Consider the following 27,900-nt stretch of genomic DNA (forward strand, 5'->3'; position numbering starts at 1 on the left):
AGCTAATGAGCCTGTGTGCCACAACTACCGAAGCCTGTGTGCCTAGAGCCTGTGCTCCGAAACAAGAGAAGCCACTGCAATGAGAAGTCTGCACACCACAATGAAGAGTAACTCCCGCTCGCCGCAACTAGAGAAAGCCCACATGCAGCAACAAAGACCCAATGCAGCCAAAAATAAATAAAGTAATAAAAAAATAAAATAAAATCTATATACACTAATGACCTAGCCTCAAAATATATAAGCAGGACTTCCCTGGTGGTGCAGTGGTTAAGAATCCGCCTGCCAATGCAGGGGACATGGTTTGAACCCTGGTCCGGGAAGATCCCACATGCTGCAGAGCAACTAAGCCTGTGAGCCACAACTACTGAAGCTGCACTGTAGAGCCCGCAAACCACAACTACTGAGCCCTTGCGCCACAACTATTGAAGCCCGCACACCTAGAACCCATGCTCCGCAACAAGAGAAACCACCTCAATGAGAAGCGTGCACACCACAACGAAGAGTAGGCCCTACTCACTGCAACTAGAGAAAGCCCGTGTGTAGCAACGAAGGCCCAACACAGCCAAAATTAAATAAATAAATAAATTTATATTAAATAAATATATATAGGCAAAATTTTACAAGTCTAGAAGAAAAACAAACAATAATAAACATGAGATTTTTGCATTCTTTTCTCAAAAACTTAAAGGGCAGGTAGACAAAAATATTAGGACACAGAAGAATTGAACAATATAATTAACAAACTATATCTTATTGAGTTATATATAATACTGTACTCAGCAATTGCAATGTACAATTTCTTTAAAAGTATACTTGGAAGATTTACCAAAATTGTCTATGTGCTGGATCATAAAGGAATTAACAAATTTCAAAGGACTGAAAGAATATAGAGCTTGAACTAAGTAGACTGAATAACAAATATATAACTAGAAATTCCCCCACATATTTGGAGATTAAGCAATTCATTACTAGGTACATGAGTCAAAGAAGTCGTAACGGAAATTAGAAAATAGAAAATAATGAATGATCATCTTTAAATATACATCACAGCTTATGGGATGCAGCTAAAGACACGCTTAGAGGAAAATGTATAGACATGTGTTCACATATTAGAAAAGAAATAGGGCTTCCCTGGTGGCACAGTGGTTAAGAATCCGCCTGCCAATGCACGGGACACGGCTTCGAGCCCTGGTCCAGGAAGATCCCACATGCCGCGGAGCAGCTAAGCCTGTGCACCACAACTACTGAGCCTGCGTACCTAGAGTCTGTGCTCTGCAACAAGAGAAGCCACCACAATGAGAAGCCCGCACACCACAACAAAGAGTAGCCCCCGCTTGTCGCAACTAGAGAAAGCCCACGCGCAGCGACAAAGACCCAATGCAGCCAAAAGTAAATAAATTAATTAAATAAATTTTAAAAAAAAAGAAATAGTCTGAAAATCAGTTATCTAGGCATACATCTCAAAAATTAGAAAAGAATAGCAAATTAAGCCCAAAGAGGCTGGAAGGAAGGAAATAATAAAACAAGAACACATTTTAATTAAATAGAAAACAAATATAGTGTAGGATCAGCAAAGCCAAAACTTAATTCTTTGAAAAGATTAGTAAAATTGCTTAGTCCCTGTCAAAACTGATCAAACTGAGAGAAGGTAAAAATTACCAGCGTCAGGGGAAATAAAGACATCATTATGGATCCTACAGACATTAGAACGATAACAAGAGGTTTATGAACAACCTTATGCTTAGAAATTTGAAAATATAGATGAAATAGTCATAATTTAAAAATTGTTGTGAAAGCAAAGATAACTAAACAGCAAAAGGATAAACATGAAAGTATAAAAGAGGACATCAAAATTATAAAATTTGGGGAGGAGAGTAAGAAAATGTAGAACCGACCCCACCATATCTCCAAGGTGTTCCTGTACCCCACGTTGTACTAGCTCACGAGGGCTGATCATGCACATCTCTTTCCAACTCTGTGCTCAGTGATGTCACATTGGTATCTTGAAATTGACCATATTGAGAGTTTTTACACCACAGAAATCAGCAAATACTACCAAGTCAGGATTCTCCCCACCCCAAGAACTGGTCGTTAAACATTTGCCAGCACACTACAGAATGTATTATACTCATGAATTGGGAGACTCATTTGAGAGAGGAATTCGTGATCTGCATACTCATTTAACGAATAATAGCCAAGACACTGTTGTTGGTGAGCAAAGGCAAAAAGAGAATTTATAACTGAGAGGGGAGAGAAAAAACTGTAGTCTGGGAACAGTGAATCTTGTCTGCATATTTTTGGGGTAAGAAAGAGGCCAGTTTGGGAGTCTGTTCTTAAGCAGTCTGAATAATGATATCAAAACAGTTTCAGGATTTTTAAAATGAATTTTCCAGAAAACCTTGCAAAATTAATTGTGGAATATATGTGACAGACTGTGTCTTCCAGTGTCCTTTATTAGTGTTCTTTATCTTAGTTAGGCCAGGTCTGCACCATTTCCCTCAAAAATTTCTCAACTCCCCCCATTTTGGTCAAAAGTTCCTGGTGGAGAGGATTTAAACCTAAGGGCTTTAGTCTGTGGTGCAGAATCATTATTGGATATCAATTTGATCTTGGAGGTATAACAACATTTAAACACCTGAGTGTCAAACACAATGTGAATATTATAAGAGACATTTGGAACATATTTTGTGTCCAATTTTTGGATCAGTGTAGGTCCAATCAAGAGAATACATAGTAAAGACAAGATTGGTCAATTTTAGTTAAGTAATTGGTTTTTTACCCCCTATGATTAATTGATCATTTCATCTTTTTCAAAATATGTATCCAGGTACTGTAAAATATTGGCTATTGGATAGTGTTCATTTTGTTGGTGAGGGCACATCTATTTAGAATCATTCTAGTTAATGAAGTTTTGTTAATCTAGCCTAAAATGAGTTATTTCATTTAAAGTCAGTATTCATTTTGCTTGTGAAATTATCTCAGATTTGTCCAGTGGGAGCCTTACAAGTTGTCTCCCGTATTCTTTTGGTATGACCTAGCAGTTTCTTGAGCGCTTCCTTACATTCTGTCATCACAAGATGTTCCAGGCTAATCTTGTACTCTCTTTGTCCCAGTTCTGGAATCGGTTTCTAAGAAGCCCTGGTTCCTTTTAGTGGAGAATGGTATTTAGAAACCAAGATCTAAGCACTAGATCTGCTACTAGCTACTGGGATGTCATTGCTTCTAAGTCCTTTAAATGGATAGAGGTTGGGAAAAGTAACAATTTCAGAGGTCCATCTATATATATGTAAATGTGTATATACACATAAGCATGCATATATCCATATCCATGTGCTTACATATTTAAAATCATGACCTCATGCTGACTCCTCTAACTACAGTCTAATTCCATAGTGCCTCCTCCCATTCCACACCTATAGCTCCTCCACCCACAGCCATCTGAAGAATCTTGGAATAACATTCTACTTGTGGAAGTCTCTGCACCTAGTTTAGTGAGTCTCAGGGTCAGATCACCACAGTGACTGCATGTCCAGTTGCAGAATTCTAAATATTTATACTGTGGGAGGCATACAGCCCAGATGTATTATGTTCTGGGACTTAAGAACAGCATTTGTGGTTAAAAGTACTTGATAGAAGAAAACAAAGAAAGGAAGTACTTAACATGGTCCCTTCCAGCATGGTTTTAAGGGCAACTTTCACTGGAGTCTCTTTTAATATGTTCAGTGTTCCAGTTACTGTAACCATGTAACACATTGCCCCCAAGAGTTGGCAGCGTGAAACAGCAGTTTGCTTTCTGATCAGATAGGACGCAGCTAGGAGAGTTTACCTCTACTCTGCGATGTCTGGGGTCACAGCCAAGAGGCTGGGGCCAAAGTCTCATTCACTCACATGTGTGGTGGTTGGTGCTGGCTTTCAGCTGAGACCTCAGTTCCTCTGCCTGAGGCTTCTCCACGTCAGCTAGTTCCTTTCCTTTCCCTTCCCTTCCTCAGAGCACAGTGGCTGGTTTCCCCAGGGCAAGCCTCCCCCAAAGAGAAACGCAGTCTGCCACTGTCCGTTATATAAATTGAATTGTATCTAGTGATGTCTCTTAGAAATGCACCTTGCATCCGTTGGGCATATGACTGTGTGCCTAAGTTATTTACCCAGCTAAACTATAAAGTTTAAGGATAAAAACATTTTCAAATTTGCCAAGTCTTTAAAAATGTATGTCCCATGCACCCTTTCTCAGGAAACTCTTAGGGAACATGCTCCCCTACATAAGTGAGTAAACCAAGGAAGAGGAAGGCTTGATGTGTGGGAAACGAGAGATCCAGCATAGGAGAGATGTGCAGGAAAGGCCCAGGTCAGTAATGGTTAAGGGGCTCTGCAGTTACTGCTGCTACAAAGCTTAACAACTTAAAACAACCATTTTATCATGCTTGTAGATTCTTTGGATCAGAAATTCTGACAGGGCACAATGGGAATGGCTTGTTCCATGATGTTTGGAGCCTTAGCTGGAAAAAGTCAATGACCAGGGGTAACCTGAAAGATGGGGCTGGAACTCTCTGAGGCATTTTCACTCACAGAGTAGTTGATGTTGGTTGTCTGCCGAGGGTGTTAACAGAGCACATGCACATGTATTCTCCATGTGGCCTGGGCTTCCTCACAGAATGGCTGCCTCAGGGTAATCAGGCAGCTCAAAGTGAGTGATCAGAGCTTCGAAGTGAGTATTCTAGCAAGTAAGGGGGAGGTTGCATCACTCTTTTTTTTTGGCTGCATTGGGTCTTCGTTGCTGCGCTCAGGTTTTCTCTAGTTGCGGCGAGCAGGGGCTACTCTTCGTTGCGGTGCACAGGCTTCTCATTGCGGTGGCCTCTCGTTGCGGAGTATGGGCTCTAGGCACCTGGGCTTCAACAGTTGTGGCACGAGGGCTCTAGAGCGCAGGCTCAGTAGTTGTGGCACACGGGCTTAGTTGCTCCACGACATGTGGGATCTTCTCAGACCAGGGCTCGAACCCATGTCCCCTGCATTGGCAGGCAGATTCTTAATCACCGCGCCACCAGGGAAGCCCCTTAAGATTTAATTTTATTTTTATTTCTTTGGCTGCGTTGTGTCTTTGTTGCTGCATGCAGGCTTTCTCTAGTTGCGGCGAGCGGGGGCTACTCTTTGTTGTGGTGTGCGGGCTTCTCATTGCAGTGCCTTCTCTTGTTGCAGAGCACGGGCTCTAGGCGTGTGGGCTTCCGTAGTTGTGGCACATGGGCTCAGTAGTTGTGGCACGCAGGCTCTAGAGCGCAGGCTCAGTAGTTGTGGCACATGGGCTTAGTTGCTCTGCGGCATGTGAGATCTTCCCAGATCAGGACTCGAACCCGTGTCCCCTGCATTGGCAGGCAGGTGGATTATTATCCACTGTGCCACCAGGGAAGTCCTTGCATCACTTTTTATGACCTAACCTTGGAGGTTCAGTTCCCTTGGAATACATGAGAAAGTCATTACTTCCTCTGCATTGCTATAGGTTACAAATGAGTCACTAAGTTTAGCCCAGATTCCAGGGGAAGCTACATAGATAGACCTCACCTCTCAATGGAAGGAGTGTCAAAGAACTTCTGGATGTGTCTGAAAACTGCTACAGGGATTGTCCTGTCCTGGGTCATAGCAGTAGGTGTAGCAAGCGACCAGTCCAGATTAGAAGAGGCCAGAGGCTCTAGGAAGGGTTGACTTGTGGGGGTGACACTGGTAAGAGTCCCTGATACATCTGGACATCTTGGAAAGAGATTTGTAGGGTAGTGGAAAGAGATTAAATTATTGATAAGTACAAACCAAACAAAATAATTGGTTGATTAACTTTTAGAAAAACAAAAATTGTATAAGGGAGAATTTCATGCTCAGCTGTGAATAGCATTTACATAGCAACAATAATGTAAACATTACTGATCTAACCATGAGTGTGATGTAACTTACATCGGGAAGATGAGGGATAAGAAGGGTATGGCATGCAGTGAGCTGGCTCAGGGTGAGGAAAGAGAGAATATCCATATCACCCATCCATAATTAATGCCTAAAACTGAAAAAAAAAAAATTAGCATGCCATCTGGAGCCATGGAGGTAAATTCCAAAATAATCAGCTAAAGGAGGAGAAAGTGTTTGTGATTGGGTGTGGGAAATGGCAGTGTTAGGGGCAGGATTTCTATTTTCAAAATTTTGTAGAACTCTTTGCCTCTTTAAACTATGTGCCTGTCCAACTTTGATGAAAATAACTTAAAAAGAAAACTTTCTACCGAAAGAAACGCCATGCCCAGATCATTTTACAGGTATACACCATCAAACATTCAAGCTAATCCTGATCTTATATAAACTGTCAGAGACTACAAAAAGAAGGAACATACCCTCATTCTTAGGTAATGAGCCTGCTATGGTCTGAATGTTTATGTCCCTCCAAAATTCGTATGTTGAAATCCTAACCCTCAAAGATGATGGTATTAGAACGTGGGGCCTTGGGGAGGTGCTTAGGTCATGAGGGTGAAGCCTGCATGAATGGGATTAGTGCCTTTCTGAAGAGGCTCTAAAGAGATCCCTTGCCCCTTCTGCCACTTGAGGACACAGTGAGAAGGTGCCAGCTGTGAATGGAGGGGGGCCCTCACCAAAACACAGCCATGCTGCCATCTTGATCTTGGACTGTCCAGCCTCCAGAACTGTGAGAGATACATTCCTGTTGTTCATAAGTCACCCAGTTTTATGTTATTTTGGACTAAGAGCCTAATGTTACCTTGACACCAAAGCCAAATAAGGAGCTATGGCAATGAAAGCCATAAGCCAGTCTTGCTTAAGAACATAAGCCCAGAAGGATGATGGATGCCGTGGCCATGGCTGTTCACGAGGACTCGGGATCTGGGTTGAGGGCGGAGCTTGTTCCTCGGCCTGGGGCAGGGGGGAGGGAGATGACCCAAGAAGAAAAGCTGCAGCTTCGGAAGGAAAAGAAACAGCAGAAGAAGAAATGGAAGGAGGAAAAGGGAGCAGAACCAGAAACTGGCTGTGCTGTATCTGCAGCCCAATGTCAAGGCCTGACCAAAGACCTGCCTGGACTGGACAGTCAGTTGAGCAGTGCCAAGGAGAAAGTTCCAGCAGGTCGGAGAAAGGCTGAACTTCGAGCTGAAAGGCGGGCCAAGCAGGAGGCTGAGGGGGCCCTGAAGCAGGCAAGAAAAGGGGACCAAGGAGGGCCACCTCCTCAGGCCTGCCCCAGCACAGCTGGAGAAACCCCCTCAGGAGTGAAGCATCTACCCGAGCATAGTCAGGTTGATGACTCCACGCTTCTGAGGAGGCTTGTTAAAAAACCAGAATGACAGCAGGTTCCTACACAAAAGGATTATGGATCCAAAGTGAGTCTCTTCTCCCACCTACCCCAGTACAGCAGACAAAACTCTCTGACCCAGTTTATGAGCATCCCATCCTCTGTGATTCACCCAGCCATGGTGCGACTCGGCCTGCAGTACTCCCAGGGCCTGGTCAGTGGCTCCAATGCCCGGTGCGTTGCCCTGCTTCGTGCCTTGCAGCAGGTGATTCAGGACTACACCACACCTCCCAATGAAGAACTGTCAAGGGACCTAGTGAATAAACTAAAGCCCTACTTCAGCTTCCTGACTCAGTGCCGTCCCCTGTCAGCGAGCATGTACAACGCCATCAAGTTCCTTAACAAGGAGATCACGGGTGTGAGCAGCTCCAGGCGGGAAGAGGAGGCCAAGTCAGAACTTCGAGCAGCCATCGATCGATATGTGCAAGAGAAGATTGTGCTTGCGGCTCAGGCAATCTCACGCTTTGCTTAGGAGAAGATCAGTAATGGAGATGTGATCCTGGTATATGGATGCTCATCTCTGGTATCACGAATTCTTCAGGAGGCTTGGGCTAAGGGCTGGCGGTTTTGGGTGGTAGTGGTGGACAGCTGGCCACGGCTGGTGGGAAAGCACATGCTACGTTCTGTGGTCCGTGCTGGGGTCCCTGCCTCCTACCTGCTGATTCCTGCAGCTTCCTTTGTGCTCCCAGAGGTTTCTAAGGTGCTGTTGGGAGCTCATGCACTCCTGGCCAACGGGTCTGTGATGTCACGGGTAGGGACAGCACAGCTGGCCCTGGTGGCACGGGCCCATAATGTGGCAGTGCTGGTCTGCTGTGAAACATACAAGTTTTGTGAGCGTGTGCAGACTGATGCCTTTGTCTCTAATGAGCTAGGTGACCCTGACGACCTGCTGTGTGAGCGAGAACGTGTGGCCCTGGCTGACTGGCAGAACCACTCGTCCCTACGGTTGTTGAATCTGGTCTATGATGTGACCCCCCCCCCCAGAACTGGTGGATCTGGTGATCACGGAGCTGGGCATGATCCCTTACAGTTCTGTACCTGTTGTGCTGCAAGTCAAGAGTAGTGACCAGTGAGTGGGGGAACACAGGGTCAATAAATGACATACTCCCTACACTTAAAAAAAAAAAAGAAAAAAGAGAACATAAGCCCAGTCTCATCCCCTAGCCTTTTGGAGCTGTGAGAGGGCTTGTCTGTCCTGAGATGGGGAGCAGAATGGGATGCTGGCTGTGAGTGCTGGAGGCCAAGGAGTTGTGGTAGGAATAAAGATCTGTAAGCCAGGGGCTTATTATGTTTCCTATAATTTCACTTTTGTTTTCTTTCCATATTTTGGTAAATTTAAAAGACATTTGCAAGAAAAAAAAAAAGAACATAGGTTCAGAAATACTAAGTAAAAAACCAAGCAAGAAGACACACACACACACACACACACACACACACACACACACACGCACACACACACACACACACACACACAACCCCAGGAGCAAATTGAGTGTAACCCAGGAATGCAAGGGATGTCTTCACGGTGGCCCTTGAGTTGGCAGTTGGCTGCCCTGAGCCTGTCATTTTTTTCCTCCAAGGCTTCCAGTGCTGTTAAGGAAAGCCAGCCCACTCCGCAGTCCTTGTAATTACTGTCTTCCCAGACCTTGCAACTGTGCTGTAGCTACCACGTTTCAATGCCTGACCTCTGCCTGCACCCCATTTCAGTCGACCATGGGTGAAAACCTTAGTACTCCCAGGGGTCATCACACCCTACTTCCCACCAGCTAGAGTTCTGATCGCTGCCAGACTGGGGAGAAAACCAACTCCAGAATCCCATCCTGAGGGTCTGCTGTTTTAGGACCTTTCTGACGCAAAGTGTCATAGCCTGGGTTCCCCATAATGCGGAGTCTGAGGTGGTGAGATTTTGTGCTGTCATTTACGATTCCAGGGAGGAGTGAGGAAAGGGGATGGAAGGAGGCGGAGCCAATGCAAGAATCACTGAGCTGACTCCCAGAAAGTGCAATGGATTATTTTGTCTTGTAAGACATCCCTTCATAAACTGCTGGATCCCGCCTCTTATTGCTTGGGGGTTTGCCTTGTGTGGCTGGGAGCAAGACTCCCTGGAGGCCTGCCTCAGTGGACATGAGGGGCAGCCACTGCCATGAACACCTCGATCCGTAACGACAGCAGTGGCTGCAGCTATAGCCCCGAGTCTGGAGAATAGCAGCAGGTTGAGGGTACGGTGCCAGGGCTGTCCCGTGCACGTGTGCAGACCTGAAGAGGCAAAACTGATTAGGATCCTTGCCATATGGAAAATAATTGAATCCCTACCTCACTCCATAGCTGAAACAAAATACTTGCCAGCAAAGATCTCAAGCAAAAATTTAAGAAGAAAATATAGGAGATATAGAAAGATTTCTTGAAACTGAAGTATAAACCTTGAACAAAATGTGGATACATTTTATATTAAGATTTTAGAAACTGTACACCAAAAGGTAATACAAGTTATAAACGTAGACGAGTTATATATTGGATTGGCCAAAAAGTTCACTCGGGGTTTTCGTTATGTCTTACACAAAACTGAACGAACTTTTTGGCCAACCCAATACTTACACTTTATAAGGTATAACACATACCTTATAAAAAATTAGTACCCAGAATATATAAAGAATTCCTACAAATCAACACGAAAAAGACAAAGTACTCAATGGCAACTTGGCACTACGAACAGACACATCACACAAGAGGAAACCCAGATAGCAAATAAACATACGAAAAGATGCTCATCATCATTAATAACAGAGAAATAAAAATTAAAACTATAATATGGGTCTCTCCACACTTGGGTCTGGTTCACAGGTGGATTGAGGCGATATGTTGTGCTGACCAAAAATGGATTTAAATGTTGATTTAGGCTTACATACCTATGAAGACATGCTTCAAATTTATGGAGCTGTTTTCTGGTGGGAGGCTGGGGCAGGGCTTCTTCTGTACTTTTTTTTTTTTTTTTTTTTTTTTTTTTTGCGGTACGCGGGCCTCTCACTGTTGTGGCCTCTCCCGTTGCGGAGCACAGGCTCCGGATGCGCAGGCTCAGCGGCCATGGCTCACGGGCCCAGCCTCTCACGGCATGTGGGATCTTCCCGGACTGGGGCACAAACCCATGTCCCCTGCATCGGCAGGTGGACTCCCAACCACTGTGCCACCAGGGAAGCCCTTCATCCGTATTTTTAATATTTTACTTCTTAAGCTGGGTGATGGAAACACGGCTTGTCATGTTATAATTTATACGTTTTTCCCAGTGTAATGGTTCACGAAATAGAAGGCAAAGGTGTGTGCATGTATGGAGTTCCTCTTCCGTGCCAGCTTCATTACATTTATCCCCCCACCCCCTTCCCATATTATTCAGTGAACCCCAGACTTCATAGCCTTTGTCCACACAAGTCGCTTTGCCTTTGAACAGATGGTGATCTCGCTGCAGAACACCACGTCCACCAGCCGCCACCTGCGAGTCCTCCCGCCGTCCACACCCTACTTCGCTCTGGGATTGGGTGAGCTCAGGGTGGCAGCGGCCTGGGCGGCCTCGACATCGTGTACTGGCCTTGCCCCGGGTTACACGCCCACCAGGCCCTAGGGTGACTCCACAGCTGCACCCCTCGTGCTCCACAGAGGCCTCCTACCCACCCTCCACCGAAGGCCCCCAGTCCCGACAGCTCCTCCTCGGATCTCGTCCCTCCAGGCTCGGTTCTGCCCTCTCCTCGCCCTGCGCACTGTCACTGCCCTCAGCCAGGACCCCTAGTTCCTCACTTAGGCCATCACAGTGGCTTCCCAGCCAACCTTCCTGCCTCCATGACGCGGTGTTCTCCTGAAGAACAGCTCTGATCTTGTGTCCCACCCCCCCAACCCCTGCAGAAACCTCAAATACCTCGCTGCTGCCCACAAAATAAATGCTAAGCCATAGGGCCAGGCATGGCCCCGCCTGACCATTCCAGGTGGACCCTCTCACTCCCCCCGTCGCCCCAGGCCCTGGTCTTCTTACCTGGTCCCCAGAATCTCATGTGTCGCTTTTGTCACCCACAGGGATGTTCCCAGGAAAAGGTGGAATGGTGGCTCCTGGAATGACCTGCCAGTACACTGTCCAGTTTTTTCCCGACTGCCTTGGGGATTTTGATGACTTTATTTTAGTGGAGACCCAGTCAGCGCACACGCTGCAGATCCCCCTGCAGGCCCGGAGGCCGCCCCCAGTGCTGACGCGTGAGTGCGCTCTGCTCTGCCGGGATTCAGGGAGGGCTGGTGCCCCTATAAGGACCACCTGCCCACAGGGCCCCTTCATGGCAGCACACAGCCTGTCCCCTGGGGCAGGGGCTTCTGGGTCCTGAGAAGGGACCCGCCAGAAGCTTGTGCACAGTCCTCCCGTGTCAGGCCCCGACCATCCTGCTTCCCATGGAGGCTGACTCTGAGTGACATACATCAGGAGAGGAGGCCAGCATCCCAGCTGACCCCAGCCTAGGCGTCGCTGGCTCAGGGACACCCTGAGTGGGCCTGTGCCACAGCGAGGCAAGAAGGAGTGCCTGGAGCCCTCCATGGGTGTCACCTGTGTGGCCATGGGGTGGCTGGCTTTGCCTGGACACCCTCATTTACAAGTCCCTTCAGCTGGGCACAGTCTGCAAGTTGGGACTCTGACCACAACCCCCAGGGCCACGCCAGGTGGCACTGGCGGAAGCCCGAGCGCGTGGAGTCCCGAGGCGCCGCTGCCCTGTGGGAGCAGGGGTGGGCCTGTCCCCATCCATCCCCCTCGCCCCTCCACAGCTGCTCTTAGCTCGGGCTGGGCCTCCGGAGAACAACAACAGGACGGCCTGTGCTGTTTCTCTTGCCCATCTTTCCTTGTGGCTGCAGTGTCGCCGGTGTTGGACTGTGGTTACTGCCTCATTGGGGGCATGAAGACGACCAGATTCATCTGCAAAAACGTGGGCTTCAGCGTGGGCAAGTTCTGCATTATGCCTAAAAAGAGCTGGCCGCCTCCAAGCTTCAGAGTGAGTGCTCACAGATTGCTACCTGGAAAGAGAGCAAATCCATCAAAGGAAATAACCCCTGTGAGGGACTTGTTCGAGTGCACCTGTGACTGGAAACACACACAGAGAACAGAATTTTATAACCTCTCTCTCCAGCTGCCACGGTCCAATGAGAATCAACATGTACAGAGACCAGCGCTGTAGTTCTTGTTACTCCCCTAATACCTGTGTGACCCTGGGCAGGTCCTGTCACCTCTCTTATCCTCCAAGGCCTGGCTTAAATGTCCCTGCATTCATTCATTCATTCATTCAGTCAGTCATTATAGTAGCAAATGTTTGACTATAGCAGAGGTCACAGATTGGCAGCTCTTTGGCTGAATTTTGTGGGTATATTTATTTGGCACAGGGCTTAAAAACATTTTTTGAGCCACCATTTAAAAATAGAGAGATTTTGGACTTCCCTGGTGGCCCAGTGGCTAAGACTTCATGCTCCCAGTGCAGGGGGCCCGGGTTCAATCCCTGGTTAGGGAACGAGATGCCGCATGCTGCAACTAAGACCTGGCGCAGCCAACCAACCAACCAGCCAAATAAATAAATAATAATTTTTTTTTTTTTTTTTTAGTGGTATGCGGGCCTCTCACTGTTGTGGCCTTTCCCGTTGCGGAGCACAGGCTCCGGACGTGCAGCCTCAGCATCCATGGCTCACGGGCCCAGCCGCTCCGCGGCATGTGGGATCTTCCCAGACCGGGGCACGAACCCGTGTCCCCTGCATCTGCAGGCGGACTCTCAACCATTGTGCCACCAGGGAAGCCCTAAATAAATAAATAAATACTTAAAAAAAAATAGACTTCGTATAAAAATGTGCATTTCCAGTCTCTCTGAAACATTGGGAGATGTGCAGCCCTGGGCCAGGATCCACCGTGGCCTGTCAGCTGGAGTTGAGAAGCAGGGGGTGTGCACGTCCCCTCCTGTTTGCCCAGCTCTGCCCTCCCTGCCCCAGGGCAGCCAAGCGCTGACACCACCAATGGTCATGCTCACTCACACTGTTATCTGACTCAGAGTAGAGATATTTTGCTGTACCTGTGTCTCCCAAAACAAGCGACAGATCCAGAGGACCACATGTTCCCAGACACACATTTCACTCATTTCTGTTAACTGCCAGGGTCCTGGAGGCATGGGTTTGTGTCCCTGGCATGCTAAGTGGCTTCCTGTGTAGGCACCTGGGCTGCAGCTCTGCTGACAAGATGGCAGCGTCCCTTGACTCAGGTGCTCATGGCCAGGGGTGGGTTGAGGATGGAGGCCGCTGACACAGAAGCCGGCACCAACTACACAGGCTGCTGTAATAGGGAAAGGACTGTGCTTTGGGAGCCCACCTCCTGGGGGAGGCCATCTCTCACACCTCCTGCTTTGCGTATGAAACACTTGTCAGTGGTCCTTGTACCTCCTACCCGCAGGCAGCTCTTTGTGGACGCTCTGTCTTGTACTCGTCTTTAACCACCAGAACCCCATCTAGTGCCTGGTGCAGGCTGAGTAAGTGCTTGCTGAATGGATGAGCCTCAGTTTCTTCATGAACAGGAGACTGGATGATCCATAAGACCCTTCAAATCACAAAATGGATGTTTGGAGGAGGGAAGTGTGTCATCTGAGCACGAGATTTTACAGTTTCTTCCACACTGTTGGGTCATCTTCTGCTTTTCTTTAAGGCTGTTGCAACCATCGGCTTTGTTGAGCAGCCTCCCTTTGGGATCCTGCCGTCAATGTTTGAGCTGGCTCCGGGGCAGGCCGTATTCATGCAGGTAGGTGATGCGACGCTAGCTTGTATTTCTATGATTGGTTGGCTGTTTCCTCAACTGCTCACTTGATTTCATTGGCCTCTCTGGTTTTTTGTTTTTGGGGGCTTTGGGGGGTGGTTTTTTGGCTGCCCCACACAGCTTGTGGGATCTTTAGTTCCCGGACTAGGGGTTGAACCCGGGCCACCGCAGTGAAAGCACTGAGTCCTAACCACTGGACCGCCAGGGAGTTCCCGCCTCTGTGTTTTCATGACCCAGATATCCACTCCCAGGTCCCAGCCTTGGTGGCTTCTGTGTAGGAGCATGCTTTTGCATTCTGTGGGGTGATGTCATTTGACTCTCCTATGACCTCCCTCACAGAGCAAGTGCAGAAAGCCCAAGCAATGCCACCACGATCCCTGATCCAACAATCCCACGTTGCTTGTCCACCCGTGAGCCTGGGGGTCACCTCCACTAACATCTGAGCTGCCTCCAGGATCTCCCCTCGGTCCTTCAGTCTGTCTTGGACCATCCCACCCCCTAAATCTGGTACCTTTGTTCTCTTTCCTGTTTTATCCTCAGTTATATGGTCAACAAGGCTCGCCTTCCTTAGGCCTCATCCTGAACCTCTGCAGAAGCTCCCAGAGTCTGACCTCCGGGATGTGGGCTCCTCCTTTCCTAACTGGCCCCTTTCCGGGGCCCCTTGGCCCTGTCACACCTGCTCACTGGTCCCCAGAAGAGGCTGTGAGACATGGTGATGTCTTCCTGCCCCTGTCACCCCACCCTCTGCTCCAGGAGTCTGACTCTGTGCTGTCCCATGGCTGGGTGTGGGGCTGCCACAAGCGTGCATGGCCTTCCTCACTTGCCTGTTGAAGGACGCACCCACATTAAAGAGTAAAAGCTATCTGAGTTCTGGGGAGGGGGATTCGGCCTACATCAGGTCATCAGACCTGATGGCCAAGAGCCATAGGTTCTCAAACTCCGCTGCACATGGCCGTCCCCTGAGAAACTTGCAAACACGCTGACATCTGGGCCCCAGCCCTCAGGTTTTGAGTTAATTGGTCTGGGGTGTGGCCTGGGCATAGGATTTTTCAAGCTCCCCAGGTGATTCTGTGTGTGCGGCGAAGTTTGAGGACCACTGCCATAAGCTTCTTTGCCAAGATGTAAAGGAAGGCTTCCTTTATCAGCTCCTTTCCAGTTTCAAGGGTCTGATGGGGTCTTGTTCTGGAGTGATGCTGTCTTGTTCATGTCCGTGATGATCTGATCCTGATAAGAACCTGGCTTTTGGAGTCGGGAGGAGGCCAGTGTAGGAGAACAATAGGGATTATCCATCCTCCTCTGTTGCCGAGGGGTGAGCCGGGTCCTCTTGGCATAGCCCAGGATTTGTCAGAGCCTTGTGGTGGCTTTAAGGAATTGGGGCTGGTCACCCCTGCCCAGGCCATGATGTCCCCCTCATCCCATCCTCCTATGATCCCCAAGGAAAAGAAGAGGGTGGCAGCAGCAGTCTTTGGGGAGCAGTGGGGGAGTCAGGGGGAGGTTTCCCCCTTTGCATTCCTTATGTAAATTTTGTTTACTGATTGGGATTTTGTTTGTTTTAAAATTTATTCATATTTCCAAATAAATAGAATCACATGATTAAAAATTCAAAAGACGCAAATAGATGCACAGTGAAATGCTCCCTCTCCCCCCAGTTCCTCAGCCACCCAGAGGCCACATCTTACCAGGTTAGAGTGCCCTCCCAGAGATATGTGATGACTACCTAAACAACTGCACATGGTTTTTTCTTTCCTTTGTTTCCATTTTTCCTTCACACAAATAGTTGCCCACTCTGTGCTCTGTTCTGCACCATGTATTTTCCACTTACCGTTTCATTTTTTTTACAGCTGCATAGTATTCCACTGGGCATATGAACCATAATTTAGGTCAACTGTCCCCTGCATGAAGATTATTTCTGATCTCTGGCCATCTCAGGGAATAGCTTATACATACATCACTCTGTCCTACCAGAAGGCTACAGTCCTTGATGTGCATTTGCTGACTCAGGGTCTCTGCTCTCATAATTGTGATACATGTTGCCACAATCCCCACCATGTGGATTGTATCAATTTGTACTTCCAACCACAGTATGTGAGGGTGCCTATTTTAATTCTCATACCTTTGCCAATACAATGGGTTATCAAACTTAAAAAAAAAACTGTTATCATGGACATTTTAAAACATATACAAAAATAATCTGAAAAAGAATAGATACACATATATGTATATAACTGACTGACTTGGCTGAACACCTGAAACTAACATAACATTGTAAATCAACTATACTTCAATTAAAAAGAAATAAAGAAAGGGCAGAAGTCCAACTGGCCAAGCAAAAACAAAAACAAAAAAAAACCCCAAAACAAACCTATATGCAAAAATAGTTGAATGATCACCCATGTACTCATTACACAGCTTCAACATTTATCAACTCTTGGCCAACCTTATTTCCTTTGTACCCCTCCGTCTCTTCCCACCAAACCCTGCCCTGCCCCTCTAGATTATTTTGAAGAAAATTAAGGTATCCTATCACTGTGTTTATGATCGCTAACTTTCTGCTCTTTGCCAGTAGGAGGCATGAAAAACTGTTCTTCTGGGTGGTTTGCATTTCCACTTCTTTCATCATGAATGAGGTTAAACATGTGGTTATTTAAGAGCCATTTGTATTTCAGTCTCTATGAATTCTCTCTTCATAGCCTTTCAACACGCTCCCCAAATTAGCCGGTGGAGCCTGGGCTGAACCCGTAGCCTTAGGGAAGGGGCCGGGAGGGGAGGGAGAAGTGGAGACCGGAGGGAAGAGGGTGCAGCTGAGAAGAAGAGGGCGAGGGTAGAAGCCCCTTCACGGGAGACAGCGGGACAGCCCTTCTCTCCCCAGGTCCTGTTCCTCCCAACCAGCCTGGGAAAGGCAGAGCAGACCTTCGTCATCGTGTGTGACAACTGCCAGATAAAGGAGCTGGTGACCACAGGTGGGCTTGGGCGCGCTCCCAGGGGTGGCCCAGCTGCGCCTGGTCCCCCTTGGGGGTGGGCACACTCAGGGGATGCTGCAGCCATCAGGGCTCTGGTCAGACCTTAGAGACCCAAGCCAGCGTGGCCTTTGGGACTGTCCCAAGGGGCCGTCTAGTGCGAGAGGGATGGAAACCTGGGGGGCAATCTTTTATCGAGTCACTTTGAAACTCACCGTGATCTCCTCTGGGGGACGGCCAGTGACTCACACAGAAACGACCAGGGCTCCTGTAGGTTCCTGTACAGTTAGCAGGGGGCATCCTGCTGAACTTCCTTAAGGTGCCTTGTTCCTTCCGTCCGTCTGTCTACCATCCACCCAGTTTCACTCAGCAGGTATTAATTGAATGCCTGCTACATGCTATGTTATCAAAATCACCTTCGTTTGGTCTGAGGTGACGTGGGGACATGAACCTGTGTGCCGTTGGCTCCCTGTCCCCCTGTGTGCACTTCCTGGGGTCACGATCATGGCCGGTTGCATGTGGATGGTGGCCTGGGTCCTGTGACAGCCTTCGGCCACAGGGTCCTGGTTTCAGCCCTAGTGAAACGTCACCACCGTACTTTGTCAGGAATCGGGCAGCTGGTGGCTCTGGATCTGATCTATGTTTCTGGTGAAAAAAGTCAGCCGGAGCCCGGAGAGCTCACAGACTTAACAGCCCAGCACTTCATACGCTTTGAGCCTGAAAACCTTCAGTCCACGGCCAGCAAACTGCTGATTATTAGAAACGCCACGTGAGTGACGCCTGTGAGGGACCCCAGCACACACCCTCCCTCCTTCCTCACCTGGCCTGAGGTCCCAGTGAGGCCGGTGGTTCCTTCCAGAGGCCAGGGAGGAATCTGGGCACAGGATGGAAGGATCCAGATTTGCACTGTCCATCATGGTAGCTAGTTGCCACATGTGACTATTTAAATGGAAATCAATCAAAATTAAGTAAAAGTAAAAACTCACTTCCTCAGTGACACCAGCCACATTTTAAGTACTGAACAGCCACACGGGTAGCTGGTGGCTATCATATTAGAGCCGATTTATAAGATGTCACATTGGACAGTGTTGCTCTAGGATCCTCTGGAGCACCCTTAACCAGGAATAGTTTTCCAGAGAGGTCCTGCCCAGCCCATGAGGGGAAGCCACCCAAGTCCCACTGTCAGACAGATGATGCCCTGTGGGTTCAGCTCTCACTGCCATTTATTCCCTGCCCAGCCTCTGAGCTCTGTCATTACACCAGGACAGACCTTGGGGAGCCTCCCGGCCAGGCTGCCCAAGTGACCCAGGCCTTACACAGGCTCTGTCGCCTGGCAGGATGAGTAGTTCTCACCTGCCGTCCCCCTCACCGACACCTGCTGTCAGCAGCACGCCTGGAGTCCCACCCCTTCCACCACCAGGGAGTTGTCACCGCTTCTGTTGGCAGCCAGTGGGCACATATCTTTCTGGCCAGAGCAGTAGTCCTGGGAGGCCATAGCCGGAGAGGCAGAGGGTGGGGTCGATGTGGCAAAAACTCACGTGGTAGAAGATAAGGCAGAAAAATTTCCTGATATCGGGGAGGGGGCGGGGGGGGGCGGTGCCTGATGGTTAGAGCATGATTCCCCCGAGTCACTGTGGCTCCAGCCTCCAGCTGCTGTGCGGGGCTGTGCTGGGAGGTCTCCAGTCTCCCTGCCAGCCATGCTCTCCCTTGCCCAGGTGCCCCCAGGCTCCTCCATGGGAAGGGCCTGAAGGCTGACCTGGCCACTTCCTGCTCCTGGATCGTTTCCTGCTCACTCCGGGAGCAGGGCCAGGCCAGGCCGGGCCAGGCCGGGGGTGGGGGGACCTGATTCTGGCAGAAGTGGGACATGGCCTTGGACCCACTGCCTACTGTCAAGGTCGTCCCCACAGGCACGTGGAGCTGGCCTTCCGCTGGCAGATCATGAAGCCCAACCTGAGGTCCCTAATGCCTGGAGAAACCTACAGCCCGGACAGCATCAAGTCCCACCCTAACAGGGAGACGGCCTTCTCCATCGCCCCCGCCATAGGAGCTCTCAAGCCCCACACGGACCACGAGTTCCTCTTGAGCTTCTCTCCTCGAGAGGTTAGAGTGTGGCCATCTTGGTGGTCACATATGATTGGGTCACGATGTTTTCACCTTCTGTCCCTGTTCTTTGGTGACACTGAAGCCACAGCTGACGCTGCCAAGATCCCTAGCATCCTGCCGAGGCTGGCGCTTAGCTAAGAGCGGGGCCAGTGGCCGGGCTTGGTGTGCAGCCCATTTTGCCCAGTCCCGACCCTGCACACCCCATCTGCAGCCAGAGCCTGGGCTCGTTTCCTCGGCTCTGGTGTCTTCCATGTCTCTACTACATCAAAGGTGTTACCATTCCTGCCCAGCCCACAGAAGCCCCCAGAAAGAGTGAGGTGGGGCTCCCCAGAGTCAGGTTCACACGGCCCCCACTTTCCAACACGAAGCCGTGTGTGTCCCGGGTGAGGGGGGAGTGTGAGGGGGATGCCCAGGGACGCTTGCTGGTAAGAGAGCAGGCCTGCCTCTCAGCATGCAGCCATCTCAGGGCCTCTCCCGGGAGTGTGTGGCGCCACAGACACAGCGAGGGCACTGCCAAGCGAAGCAGCGCTGTGTCTTGTGGAAGACCTCTCTAGGGGCCAGTCCACCAGGAGGAGGGAGGCCTGCCATGCCTCCAGCCTTCCCTGGGGCAGGCTTTTGTCTTCAGGGTGCTGTGTTTGCCTTGCAGCCCAGGGATTTTCACAGTGTGCTCCAGATGGTGCTAGAGGAAGTCCCAGAGCCCATGAGGTGAGCGGGAACCGGGCCCCTGGCTGAGGGGTACGCAGTTGGGCATGCTGGGACAGAGTGGAGGAGCCCCTGATCCCTGGCAGTCTTTGGCACGGGGGAGCGCCTTGCCTTTCCCTGGCACCCAGGCCTGGAGCGGGCTCCGCAAGCAGGCAACAGCTCTCTGGACTCACCACCCTGGAACCTTGGAGCTGTGCCCCAGGCTCACGGTGACCCCTGGGTGGTGGCAACTAATGAGGGGAGGTTTTGTCCCATGGCGTCACCTCTGTCAGTGCTTCCCTGAGCAAGCTGTCAGTGGGGGGCCTCCAGTCAGCTGGTGTGGAGATCCTGGCTGACGCTGCTGCAGGGTGGTCCCTGGAGGTGCAGGGAGGGACCCCCGTCCCAGGCCTGTGGTTGAGCTGCCGTCCCAGCCAGAGGCATTCATCTGACGCCTCTGATTTCAGGGGGCTTGGGAGCTGTGGGCAGGGGGCGCTTTCTTTTCACAAGACCAGAGATAGGGGACACGATGGCTCCTAGCTCATGGTGGGTTTGTGTCCAGCTTGGACTTGGAAAACCCGAAGGATCCTTCATACTCTGTGAATGACGTGATTTTCCTGGAAATCGAGGTGAAAGGCTCAGTGGAACCTTTCCAGGTTCTCTTAGAACCATATGCCCTCATCATCCCCGGGGAGAACTATGTTGGGGTGAACGTAAAGAAGGATTTCAAGGTACGTGGTTGTCCCTCCCCAGCCTAGGCTGCCCGAGATGGTGCTGAGCTCGGGCGCGAGCATGGGGAGGAAGCGGCTGGTGGGGCCAGCAGTGGTGACCACTGCAGAGAAGCTGAGGCTCTTCCCAGAGCCCTGGAACCCACTTGCTTTGAACAGACGCTGGGCCGGGTACGTCTGTCATTTGTCAGCTTCCCAGCATCCTCCAAACGACAGGACTATGGCACCCGTTCCTGGGTTTAGGGATCTTTGACCGGCTCTGGCACCCACAAACCCTGCAGTGTGCGTTGGTGCCATCGGGTGGCCAGGACTTATCTGGGAAGGTGTCGAGAGGACCTCTTGTGAGCCCACAATCCCGCAGTCCTTTAGCAAGTACAGATCTGACGGGGAGCCCGGCTCGGGGTGTGTCTTTCAGATGTGGAACAACAGCAGATCAGCCATCAGGTACACGTGGGGGAAGATCAGCGACTGCCACATCATTGAAGTGGAGCCCTGCACGGGGACCATCGGTACTGCAGGGACCGAGGGAGGGGCTGGCTGGGGAAGGAGAGCTCGAGGTGAAAGGGGCCCGTACAGGGGTCCATGGCCCCCTGATCAGTTCCAGCCGCAGCCTGGCCCTGTGGTGGGTAAGGAGTACGCCAAGGCCAGGTATCTGAGCCCGGCCACATAGGGGACCTGCCCCTGCTTCCTTTCTCCACGGCTCACCTTTCCTCTCCCTCTCTCAGAGCCCAACGAGGTGGAGGATTTTCAGTTGAACTTTACCGGGGGTGTTCCCGGCCCGACGAGCCAGAACCTGCTGTGTGAAATCAAAGACTCCCCCTCACCGGTGGTTTTACACATCGAGGCGGCCTTTAAGGTGCCTCTGGTGGGACTGGGCAGCTGGGCGGGCCGGATGGGGAGCCGGGGTAGGGCACAGAGCCCACGGCCCGGGTGGCCCAGTGACGGGCCCCTCTGGGTGCCTCAGGGGCCTGCCCTCGTCATCGACGTCTCAGCCCTTCAGTTTGGTTTGCTGCGCCTTGGGCAGAGAGCCACAAAGTCCATCCAGATCCGGAACGTCAGCCAGCTCCCGGCCACGTGGTCCATGAAAGAGAGCAGGGTCTGCCTGCAAGAAAGGCAAGAGGGCGTAAGTCCTGGGATGCTGGCTCATGGTGCCACCCCTCCCCCCCACCCGACCCCACCCCACCCCCGGAGCCGAGTAACCCGCGTGGTGTGTGAGCCGTGGAACTGTTGCTGGTGCCTTCAGAGCGTGGAGGCTGGAGAGGAAACGCCTGCCTGGTGACCTTTGCCTCGCAGAGTCCCCCATCCCCTGTCTCTAGGCAGTCGGGGTCCTTTCTACAGCAGAACTTAACCCCCGAACTGGATTTTCCTGTTCCTTTCAGAACAGCCAGAGTCAGGAAGAAAACAGGCAGCTGAGTTGGGCGGGAAGCTTCCAAAAGGCCTCCAGGGAGGGGCAGACGGCGGGGCTCCCTGCAGAGGTTCCCAACCTGCTTGCAGTTTTGAGTACCTGCCACCAGGTGGTGAGCTTGCCACCCAAACCAAAAGGCTCCAAAAGGAAAATCATTTCCACTCAAACAGCACTTTTCCTTTTACTCTAAAAATAGAAAATATTAAAAGTGGCTAAGCATCGTCATCATCACATTTAAATTATGGCATCATGTTTTGTTTTGGTTGTTTTTTTTTTGGTTGTTTTTTTTTGCGGTACGCGGGCCTCTCACTGTTGTGGCCTCTCCCGCTGCGGAGCACAGGCTCCGGACGCGCAGGCTTGAGCGGCCATGGCTCACGGGCCCAGCTGCTCCGCAGCATGTGGGATCTTCCCGGACCGGGGCACGAACCCGTGTCCCCTGCATCAGCAGGCGGACTCTCAACCACTGCGCCACCAGGGAAGCCCCTTATTTTGGTTTTTTATAAATTTATTTTATTTTTGACTGTGTTGGGTCTTCGTTGCTGCACGCTGGGCTTTCTCTAGTTGCTGCGAGCGGGGGCCACCTCTTCGTTGCAGTGTGTGGACTTCTCATTGTGGTGGCTTCTCTTGTTGTGGAGCACGGGCTCTAGGCACGCGGGCTTCAGTAGTTGTGGCACACGGGCTCAGTAGTTGTGGCACGCGGGCTCTAGAGTGCAGGCTCAGTAGTTGTGGCGCACGGCTTTAGTTGCTCTGCAGGAATCGAACCTGTGTCCCCTGTATTGGCCGGTAGATTCTTAACCACTGTGCCATCAGGGAAACCCATGGCATCATGTTTAAATACCATGTTCAGGGAATTCTCTGGTGGTCCAGTGGTTAGGACTCAGGTGCTTTCACTGCCAGGGCCTGGGTTTGATCCCTGGTCAGGGAACTAAGATCCCACAAGCTGCATGGCACAGTCAAAAATAATATATATATGTATATATATATATATTTCAATCTTTTTTAAAATTTTTATTTATTTATTTATGGCTGTGTTGGGTCTGCGTTTCTGTGCGAGGGCTTTCTCTAGTTGCGGCAAGCGAGGGCCACTATTTCATCGCGGTGCGCGGGCCTGTCACTATCACGGCCTCTCTTGTTGCGGAGCACAGGCTCCAGATGCGCAGGCTCAGTAATTGTGGCTCACGGGCCTAGTTGCTCCACGGCATGTGGGATCTTCCCAGACCAGGGCTCGAACCCGTGTCCCCTGCATTGGCAGGCAGATTCTCAACCACTGCGCCACCAGGGAAGCCCTATGTTCAATCTTGAACAAGCCCAAGCCACACCAGCAGGCAGCTAGCTATAAACCACTGGCTTACCATGCCCACCCTTCCCACGTGGTGACTGTAGCTCCGTCGGAGCAGCAGCTGCACGTGCGAGACTCTGGCCGGGTTTGTCTGGTGAAAGCACCCTCCCTCCCCAGGTCCCACATCCTGCTGCCCACTTCCCCTGTTGTTCAGAGGGCCGCACACTTTTCCTTCCACATTCAGGAGCTGAGGAAAGAGAGTCACAGCCACACATACATCTTATTTGCCAATGCACCTTCCCTTCTCCAGGACTTTTCCTTTCCACTTGAAAGCCATTCTCCTTTACCTGGCGGCCTCGCTTCTCCACTAGGCACCCTGAAACTTAGAAGTTATGACAGTTTGCATCGAATTGGCCAACACCATTGCCAAGAAACATTGCCATGTGGTCTGTTCCACAGGCTTGGAGTTAGCACTGGCCCCCGCAGGGCTCACTGGTCACACTGCTTGGACCATGGAACCACAGAGGCTGGCGCTGGGACTGCGGGCAGGGTGCTATCAGTAACCTTTTCTTCAAATGAAACCTTCAACAGAAGCCCAAGATCTAGAATAGAGTATGACTGTTCTTGACTCCCAGAGGCCCCCTTGTCAGGCATCCCTGCCCCACCCTGCCACTCCCCACATCCTGCTTCCCTGCCCTGGGACTTCTGAGCAACCCCTGGGATTTCCCAGAGCACAGTTGGAAACTTACGGGCCTCAGCCAACCTCATCACTTGATAGAGGAGAAACAGGGAGGGACAGGGGCTTCCCCGGGGCCACACAGCTAATAGGTGGCAGAATCGTATCAGATCCAAGTTCTCTGATTCCCAGTCTGTGTTTTTCTCCCATTGTGAAGAATAACTACATTTTACAGTTGAAGTAATTGTCAGTTTCACAGTACATTAAGATTTATGTCCTAATCGAAGCTGGTAGCAGTCCTGTCTCTACAGTTCTCTGCGCTGTGTTCTTGTGAGCTCTCAAAAATAATGTTGAGGGCTTCCCTGGTGGCACAGTGGTTGAGAGTCCGCCTGCCGATGCAGGGGACACGGGTTCGTGCCCCGGTCCGGGAGGATACCACATGCCGCGGAGCGGCTGGGCCTGTGAGCCATGGCTGCTGAGCCTGCGCGTCCAGAGCCTGTGCTCCGCAACAGGAGAGGCCACAAAAGTGAGAGGCCCGCGTACCGCAAAAAAAAAATAATAATAATAATGTTGAGATTTGGGGTTCGTAGATGTCCCCAGGCCAGGGGACCCAGAAACCCAGACCCAGACCATAGCCCCCCTGCCGCTCCCCCACCACCGGGCTCCAAAGGAGAGGCACGTGAGGAACAACGGGTGAAGAAAGCCAAGGGGCTCTTTCCTTACCAGCAGAGCTTGGGCCCAAAGCTTGGACAAGCCAGGCCAGAGCACGCCAGCCACGTTTCCTGAGACGTAGGCCAGCCTACCCTCGCTCCAGTGCCAGGGCGGTGGAACCTCTGAAGTGAGAGGGCACAGGGCCCAAGATAGCACAGCACGGCGGCCAGGGTGGAGGTGGGATGGGACCGGGCAGGTGCGGCCAGGTCTCCCTCCAGGCAGGTGCCTTGCACTCCTTCATGGCCTTGGTCTCAAGGAAGGAAGAGACCAAAGAGTAACCTCCCTCCTGGTTGTGATCTTTCAACGTCCAGTGACACCCCGACTAGCCAGTGCGGCCCATCTGGGGCCCTGGGGCCGTGCAGTCAGGCTGGTGCTCCTGGTCTCAGCCTGGACAGGAGGAGGGGCACTCTTCTCCCCAAGCCTTTTCCGTTCCCTTTTAGTGCCTGGTATGCGGCACGGGGTGGACATGTCGGGTGAGTGGGAACTAGCCTGCAGTGGGGCTGAGTGGGGTGAGGGTGTGACGGGGTGGGGAAGAGACCACGTGGGTGTGTTACCGAACCAAGCTTGGGTCCACTTGCCCACGTGCAGTAAAGCCAATCTACGGACACCAGGTTGTGGTGAAGGAAGGTGTAGTGTTTACTGTAAGGTGTCAGACAAGGAGAATAGGTGGCTCGTGCTCAAAAACCTCAAACTTCCCGAAGGGTTTCAGCAAAACATTTCTGAAGCCAGGTGAGGGAGGTGGATCATAGCGTATGTGCTCAGTTCGTGCACAGTTCTCTGCTTGGTGGATGGTGAGGTAACGGGGCCGTGTCACAGGGGTTAACGTTAGCAATCCTCAGACTCCAGTAGGTCTGGGGACTACGTGCTCATGGTCATCAAGTAGTTACTTTCTTCCATTTGGTGGTGGTTTTAGCGTCTGTAAAACAACTTAGGAAACGTGCAGCGGATACTGTCATCTAGGTGCTTCAGAGAGGAGCTACAGCAGAGGATAGGGGGAGGGGTCTGTCCCAGGAAGGCACAGTTACAGGTGCAAAGGGCAAATCTGTGGCCACATGGAAGCTTGTCCCCTCCCCTGGTTTGGGGGCTTGGTGGCTTTCCTTACTTGAAGCCGACAGTTCCTGACGCGCACCTGCGCAGCAGGGCAGGCAGACCTCTCAGAGCCACCACGCTGAGGGCGACTCCCTCTGCCTTCCGCCTCCTTTCCTTGGAGACTCAGTTTTCATCCTCTTTGTCGTGAGCTCTTGATCAGCTGTGTTCCCCCACCCGCTTGCCTCCTTCCGTATCCTAGAAGTGCTCGGGGTATGGGGGTGGGGGCAGCTTGGGGGCGACCCTGGTTGTTCATGGCCAGCACCTGGTTCTGCAGTTCCACGTGTCCCCACTCCTCGTCCTTCTCCCCATCAGGTGTCTCCCTTCGTCATTGAGCCATCCAGCGGCCAAGTTCAGCCACTGGGGGAGTGCAGAGTGAGCATCACGTTGGAGGCCCGGCACTGCCAGTGTCTGCAGACCGTCCTGAAGCTGGAGGTGGTAAATGGGACCTGCAGGTAAGGGGGTAGGGAGGGAGCCAGTACGACACACTCTTTGCATATTCGTGGCATATTTATTTATATTGTGTGTAGTTACGTATTTGTCTATAGACGTTTCAGAATTTAAAGGTCTTGATATGTGTTTATTCTATGAAATTTGGAAATTACAGAAAAGAAAATGAAAATGATCCATAACCTATTACCTGGAGATCATTCACTAGTAATATTATGGGGTATATATATCCTTCTAGTGTGTATATGCTAAAGGAATATACATTAATGCAACCACTTTGGACAACACTTTATTGTTACCTAGTAAGGGTTACAATACCCTTGGTCCAGCATCAGTCCTTCTGGATATAATCCCAGAGAGACTTACACGTGTGCAGTGGGAGCTGTGTGCTCATGCTGGAAGGCTCATAGCTGGACTGTTCATGACAGTGAAAAACTGGAAACAGCCAACGTTCATCAACAGGAGAATGGATGCAAAATAACTGTGGCAGATTTTCTCTTTTATTGGAATGCAGTTGACATGTCACTAAGTTTAAGTTGTACAACATACTGACCTGATTCATTTATATATTGCAGCATGATTTCCATTGTAGCGTTAGCTTACACCTCCATCACTTCACCTAAATATCATTTCATTTTTGTGGTGGGAATAATCAAGTCTCCCAGCAGATTTGATGTATATAATACAGTGTTGGTATCCATAAGCACCATACTTCACATTAGATCTTCAGGACCCATTCACCTACTAGTTGCAAGTTTGTACCCTTAAACAGCATCTTTCCAGATGCTGGGCACCCCCAGCCCCTGGTAACCACCGTCCTACTCTCTGTTTCCACAAACTTGGCTTTTTTAGATTCTACATATAAGTGAGATATTACAGTATTTGTCTCTGTCTGACTTATCTCACTTGGTGTAATATTCTCAAGGTCCATCAATGTTGTCGCAAATGGCAGGATTTCCTTCTTTCCCATGGCTGAGTAATGTTCCATTGTATGCATATACCATATCATCTTTACCCATCAATCTGTTGACAGACAGTTAGGGTACGCCATACCTTGGCTGTTGTGAATAATGCAGTAAACATGGGGGTGCAAATATCTCCTTGATATCCTGTTTTCACTTCCTTTGGATATATACCCAGAAGTGGAATTGCTGGGTCAGGTGGTAGTTCTATTTTTAATATTTTGAGGAACCTTCATACTTTTTCTGTTGTGGCTGAACCAATTTATATTCCTACCAATGGTGTACAAGGGTTCCCTTTTCTCCACATCCTCACCAACACTTGTCATCTTTTTTTTTTTTTGCGGTATGCGGGCCTCTCACTGTTGTGGCCTCTCCCGTTGTGGAGCACAGGCTCCGGACACGCAGGCTCAGCGGCCATGGCTCACGGGCCCAGCCGCTCTGCAGCATGTGGGATCTTCCCGGACCGGGGCACGAACCCGTGTCCCCTGCATCGGCAGGCGGACTCTCAACCACTGCACCACCAGGGAAGCCCCTCACTGTGGTTTTGATTTGCATTTCCCTGATGGTTAGTGTTGCTGAGCATCTCTTCGTGTACCTATTGGCCATCTGGATGTCTTCTTTGGAAAAATGTCTAGTTCCTCTGCCCATTTTTTAATTTGATTTGTTTGGCTTTTTGCTATTGAGTTGTATGAGTTCTTTATATATTTTGGATATTAACCCCTTATCAGATATGTGTTATTGC

General features: G+C 50.4%; 1 protein-coding gene and 1 pseudogene across 3 annotated transcripts in view; both read left to right on the top strand.

Annotated features, from left to right (window-relative positions):
- The window catches only part of DLEC1 (DLEC1 cilia and flagella associated protein), an 87,093-nt gene that overhangs the window by 36,307 nt on the left and 22,886 nt on the right, over positions 1 to 27,900 (top strand). For all 3 annotated transcript variants that reach the window (XM_060110389.1, XM_060110387.1, XM_060110388.1), the window contains exons 7-19: positions 10,764 to 10,851; positions 11,381 to 11,554; positions 12,197 to 12,333; positions 14,016 to 14,108; positions 16,993 to 17,083; positions 17,687 to 17,849; positions 18,988 to 19,180; positions 19,830 to 19,888; positions 20,424 to 20,592; positions 21,005 to 21,098; positions 21,315 to 21,445; positions 21,554 to 21,712; positions 26,062 to 26,201. In XM_060110389.1, the coding sequence (XP_059966372.1) occupies positions 10,764 to 10,851; positions 11,381 to 11,554; positions 12,197 to 12,333; positions 14,016 to 14,108; positions 16,993 to 17,083; positions 17,687 to 17,849; positions 18,988 to 19,180; positions 19,830 to 19,888; positions 20,424 to 20,592; positions 21,005 to 21,098; positions 21,315 to 21,445; positions 21,554 to 21,712; positions 26,062 to 26,201 (1,691 nt within the window). The remainder of the gene's footprint in view (positions 1 to 10,763; positions 10,852 to 11,380; positions 11,555 to 12,196; positions 12,334 to 14,015; positions 14,109 to 16,992; positions 17,084 to 17,686; positions 17,850 to 18,987; positions 19,181 to 19,829; positions 19,889 to 20,423; positions 20,593 to 21,004; positions 21,099 to 21,314; positions 21,446 to 21,553; positions 21,713 to 26,061; positions 26,202 to 27,900) is intronic.
- Positions 6,822 to 8,394, top strand: LOC132497175 (translation initiation factor eIF-2B subunit delta-like; annotated as a pseudogene).

Source organism: Mesoplodon densirostris, chromosome 10 (genome assembly GCF_025265405.1).
Source record: "Mesoplodon densirostris isolate mMesDen1 chromosome 10, mMesDen1 primary haplotype, whole genome shotgun sequence".
NCBI classification, from domain to species: Eukaryota; Metazoa; Chordata; class Mammalia; order Artiodactyla; family Ziphiidae; genus Mesoplodon; species Mesoplodon densirostris.